The sequence below is a fragment of the Parasteatoda tepidariorum genome, chromosome 4, assembly GCF_043381705.1.
Source record: "Parasteatoda tepidariorum isolate YZ-2023 chromosome 4, CAS_Ptep_4.0, whole genome shotgun sequence".
Classification (NCBI taxonomy): domain Eukaryota; kingdom Metazoa; phylum Arthropoda; class Arachnida; order Araneae; family Theridiidae; genus Parasteatoda; species Parasteatoda tepidariorum.
The window spans coordinates 77,632,605-77,638,075 of NC_092207.1; the positions used below are offsets into that span (position 1 = coordinate 77,632,605).

The following is a 5,471-nucleotide window of genomic DNA, read 5'->3' on the forward strand; positions in this document are numbered from 1 at the left end:
ATCCATTATTAAAATAATATTTCATTTGATTCTGATGATTCCTTCATGGTGTTGCATTTTCTACAAACAGCAGTTTATGATCAACTAAATCATAAGATAGTTCGTAACTTTTATTTATTTTCTTTTATTATTATAAATTATCTCAACAATTTTTAAAGAAATTATATTGCTATTGTGAGGGGAGGAGTTATCGACAATGCCAGCCTTCATTTTCCAAAAGGTACCTCGTGAATGAATACAGTTAGCATACTAGTGAATTGATGCTTAATTTTCGTAGTGGTAGTTACACCACAATACTCCCCCACCAGAATTTTATCAGGGATAGAATTCGATGAACGAATACCACTAGTTGATGTACTTGTGAAAGACCGGGAGAGCTGGATTAAGGTCACCGTGTTTCTGAGTGCTGAATGTGAGAGGTGTATTAACTTCACGGTCGTAGTCGCGCCTGTGTTGCATTTAGCAGTCGAGTGTATGCAGGCTGACGTTGTGTATGATCGAGACGAAACTGAGCAGCAACAGCGTGAGGAGGAGGATAATGTCGCTGTCACAAATAGCAAGTCAACTGCTCAATGTGGACCATCCATTGAAGTAGGCGTTACCAGATCGAAGTGGGCGCTACTGTTAAGATAGGCGTGATCATATCACGTCCGGGTCACCAATGTGGGGAAAAGTTGTTATCGACAATGCCAACCTTCATGTACCAAAAGGTGCCTCAAGATTGATTCAAGTTAGAACGTCTTATATACTAGTGAATTGATGTTTATTATTCGTAGTGGTAGTTACGCCGCACTATATTGCAAAGGGTTCGTGATGCAGGAAGGTGTCCTGACCCCAGACGCAGATCCCAATACGAATGGGTCCCTTCAACCTTTGGAGAAAAATCCCGTTTAAAATTTAAGTGAATAAGATACTACAAAATGTTTTAATGGTTACTAAAAAAATACTAATAAAAACTATTGAGTTCTTGAATTTCACAGAAAGTAACAAGCATTGCACTAAAACATTTTTTTTTACAAAGCGTTTATTATGTTGAGACAAGTCCAACTATTAATTCATGTATATTGAAATTGCAAATAAATAATTCACAATCAGCTCTTAAATTTTAATGAAAGTAACGAGCATTGCGCTCAATTAATTATTTTTTACGAAACGTTTGTCATGTTGTGACAAATCATATAAATCATGTTATGAATTTAATTTTCAGAGCAGTAAAAATATGTGTTAACAATATTTCGTTATATTGAATCTCATATACATTAATAAAACTGTGTTTGATACTTCAGAAGTCGGCCTTCAATCTTTAAATATAAATTAACTTCTCTTCATACCACAAAAAATTATGCATAAATAATATACAAATCAAAGGAATGCAAAAACCATATGAAACAGCTGTTTCAAAAAAGATGGTTCCACTGAACTAATCATCAAATTAATGTTCAATTAATGCATTATTTTCCCACCTTATTACAGACTTAGATGAGTTCTATTTGGCAATGTTTGCTCAAGTTTTTGTAAACATTTTGTTTTGATCTTAGCAAATTTGTCGGAAATAGTTTTTGTCAATTGTGTAGAACAGTTGCACTGTGCCGGGATAGCCTGGTCTGTAGAGCGCTGGGCCCATGTCCGAGAGTTCGTGGGTTCAAACCCCGCCTGTTAAAGATTCCCTGTATAGTTGGTGACTGATGCAAGATAAAATTCTGTCGAGTCGCAAAGTCCTCCATGTTCCCATAACAAATCAAAACCTCTGGGGGTACTGAATTGAAGATCGATCGTTCTCTGATTCAGGTCAAAATGTGAATCAGGTCTGTGGATGAATGAATGGGTCCGCCTTATAAACAGGTGTGACGTATGGTGAGGCGAAGTCGAATTCTTGGCCATAGATGGCGCCACTGAAAAACAAGAATCGCACACTCTGCCTTAAATTTGCTCGGTTTCACCAAGCAGGCTTGCCCGTGTGGCAAGGGGCATTAGAACCAACAAACCATGTTCAATTAATGCCTTTTTTGCCTACCTTATTACAGACTTAGATGAGTTTTTGTAAACATTTTGTTTTGATATTAGCAAAAGTTTGTTGGAAATAGTTTTTGTCAATTGTGTAGAACAGTTGCACTGCTCTCCTCTAACATACACTGTTCACGCGAGCAAGCCACATATAATGTGGGTGGTATATGAAGAACGGAGCTATCACTATGCTCTGGTTGTGGAAATAAATAAAACAAATCCTATATCGGTTCTTCATGCACGTCTCATCAACTCCTCCTAGAAAAATGAAAGCCTCAGCATGGATCAATTTAGTAGTCGGACGTAATGAACATAAACTGCGCAGTGGATGAAAAATAAGAAAGATGTCACTATGTTCAGGCTACTAAGCTGCGCAGTGGTGGTAAATACGAATACGTTTGGACTACTTAGGGATCACATTTCTTGTTTATGGTAAACCGTGCTGAGGCCTTCTATTTTCTAGGAGGTATTGCTAGGGCGCGAAGTCGATCAAGAACAGATTAATGAGAACGAATACTAAGATACTAAAAAAGGAGTTAAATCGTGACTGCTCGGTGTGCATCAAAAAGAGCTTCTTAAGCTTAACAGGAACAGTTGGAGCAAGATCATTGGTCTTCTTACTAGTCACTGCACCCTCAGGAGAAACCTCTACATTATGGATATTGCATTCGATTTTCTTCGTCGTGGTCTTATGGAGGAGATTTTCACGACATATTCCTTGTGAGTGTGAAGTCTTTTCTGTTCAAAGATTTAAGCATCTGGGTAAGGTAAGTACTAGACGTCTTAGAATTTATTAAACTTTAGACTAGACTTGATTAACGTCGTACTGGAGCTACTCACACTGGGCAATTGGCTACGGTCTAGGAAACATTCCTGTGAATGATCGGAAATTCCATCACAATTTTGATAGTCTGCAGAGGGAGTAGCTTTCCCGCTGTGGTAGAGCAACGAGTAGAGTCAACACCTTCTAGAGGAAAGAAGGCCTCAGCATGAATCAATTTAGTAGTACGACGTAACGAACATAAACTGCGCAGTGGATGAAAAATAAGAAAGATGTCACTAAGTTCGGGCTACTAAGCTGCGCAGTGGTGGTATATACGAAAGATGTCATTACGTTTGGACTACTAAAGGATCAAATTTCTTGTTTATGGTAACCTGTACTGAGGCCTTCTCTTTTCTAGGAGGTATTGATCTGATTTCGTTCCATACCATTACAGCACCACTGACTTTGTCTTTTCAACAATGCCTCTCCATCATGCCAGTAAAATCATCAGCGATCTGGGTCATGAAGGATGATTTTTTGAATTTTAATTTTTTGATTTTCTGAATACCATACAACACCAGTCTTCTTCTCAAGATATCGCATCATGTGAGAATTTATATCACTTTTTTATTCAATTCAGGAGCCGTTCTCTTTTTCCAGTAAATTAAATGCCTAACTTTGTTACTACTCTATAGGATTTAGATTTTAAATTGTTGAGTTTTGTTGTTATTTGATAAGGTTGAGATTTTAAACTCCTTACGATACTTCTTCCCTTTAGGGATGCCCTGTCCATCCCGAAGCATTTACAAATGACAGCGAACAGCCAAGGGACCTCAATGAATTACTAGTTATTTAATGAGAAAAAAAAGTGATTTAGTTCAGCTGTAAAACATTAAGAACCAATTTTTAAAAAATACTCACTTATTATGCCACTTTAAACACTCATGCAACGAATATTTCAATCTTCAAAATGTTAATTAACGTGAAGTTAATTAAATACTGCGCCGCATAGCACATCCAATTTGTTGAAATATAATTCTTTCTCGTCTGCGTCTTTTACTTAACTTATATTTATTATTTGTTTATGCATTTATTGTAACCGTAATATATTTTTGCTTAGTGTACTTAACAACTTCGATGCACAGTTGGTTTATTTATGTTCCACATGGCTTTCGTGCCTGTCTTTGTGTTAAGTAAGAAATATATAGTAAAATAATTGAAATCTTTGAGAAAGAATAAAGAATGTGTCACTTAGAGAATTGATGCTTGACGAGCTTGTCTTGCTCGAAATAGAGTGAAAAGAACAGTTGCGAACTTAAACAAATGCCACGTTTCAACAACCAATCGGGATCGAGATATCCCTACTACGTCATTTGCAGGTATTCCATTGTATACCCGCAATCTACGTCACGCGTGTAAGTCGAATCTGATTGATTTCTGAATCAACAACAACTTACCTACAATGACGTCACTTACAAGTATTCGATTATAGTGAGCAAAATGTTTTTTGAATCCCTAAAATAGTTCCAGAGAGAAACGAAAATAAACTAAAAGTAAAATTAAATCTCGGATGTTCGATTTTCGATGCTCATTTAACTCAATTATTGGGACCCTTTTCCCTCATATTTTAGAGAAAAAGTTTAATAACAAAAACCTCAAAATGCAAATCATCAGTAGTTTTATGACACCTTTACAAACATCAAAATTATTAAATTCTTTAATTTGTAACCAATAGTAACAACAATCGATTAGAGTCCGATTTCTATATTTTTTTTAAACTTTTTTGTTTTAAACAAGTTTTTTTTTCTGTTTTTTTAATAGAAACTTAAAACAATATCTACTGGATACGTTTTAAATAGGAATGGCTCGTACACCAATTTTGCAGGAATGCCATATGTGAAATGAAATATACTTACGCAACATATTTTCTACTGTAAGTGGGTAACACGTTATTAATTTTTACATCTGATCCTGGCCAGTAGAATGAGGCAGTTTTCTTACCTTGCTTTAGAGCAGTTACCCATATCTGCAAGATAGAGAAATTTAAAAAATCTATGAATTTTCTGAAAATTGTAAGCATTAATTTTGATGCTAGCTACCTTTGGCAACCAGCCAACACACACTAGAAGGTAGTATCATGAGAGAAATATATACACCCAAGAGCCATTACATTATGACAGTCATGTCAAAGATACGGCCCGAGGGCCACATCCGGCCCCCGGTTCGTATCAATACGGCCCGTGATCGCGATGTGTCACAGAAAAAAGAATCGTGTTTTTTAGAGCTTTTAGACTTCACTCGATTCCTCTACGGAAGTTTTAAAATGTGCACACTACATTTATAAGTAATTTCAAGGGCAGCGCGTGCCTAGACAAGCGAGAGAGATAGACAGTAACGCCATTTCTTAGCAACAGGCGGAATCTTCGACTGGAATATACTTAGCAGCACAACTACGGATGGCGCTCCTGACATGGCTGGCAAACATTCGGGAGTAGTAACTAATTTAAAACAGAAAGCATCAGGGAATTTTGTGGGATTTCCCTGTATAATTCATCAGGAATCATTGGCATCCAAACATTTAAAAATGGACCATGTCATGCAACCTATAATTAAAATAGTAAATTCTATAAGGAGCAGAGGACTAAATCACCGACAGTTCAGGCAGTTTTTACAAGATTTGGACGAAAATTTTTTTGATGTCCCT

The 5,471-nt window shown here is 36.6% G+C and overlaps 2 protein-coding genes across 5 annotated transcripts in view; one reads left to right on the plus strand and one right to left on the minus strand.

Annotated features, from left to right (window-relative positions):
• Positions 1 to 5,471, plus strand: part of LOC107450274 (phosphatase and actin regulator 1) — a 173,871-nt gene that overhangs the window by 31,356 nt on the left and 137,044 nt on the right. The window lies entirely within an intron of this gene.
• LOC107450275 (ectonucleotide pyrophosphatase/phosphodiesterase family member 3) overlaps positions 1 to 5,471 on the minus strand; it is a 47,470-nt gene that overhangs the window by 21,491 nt on the left and 20,508 nt on the right. For all 4 annotated transcript variants that reach the window (XM_043041575.2, XM_043041576.2, XM_043041578.2 and 1 more), the window contains one exon: positions 4,684 to 4,793. In XM_043041575.2, coding sequence (XP_042897509.1) covers positions 4,684 to 4,793 — 110 coding nt within the window. The remainder of the gene's footprint in view (positions 1 to 4,683; positions 4,794 to 5,471) is intronic.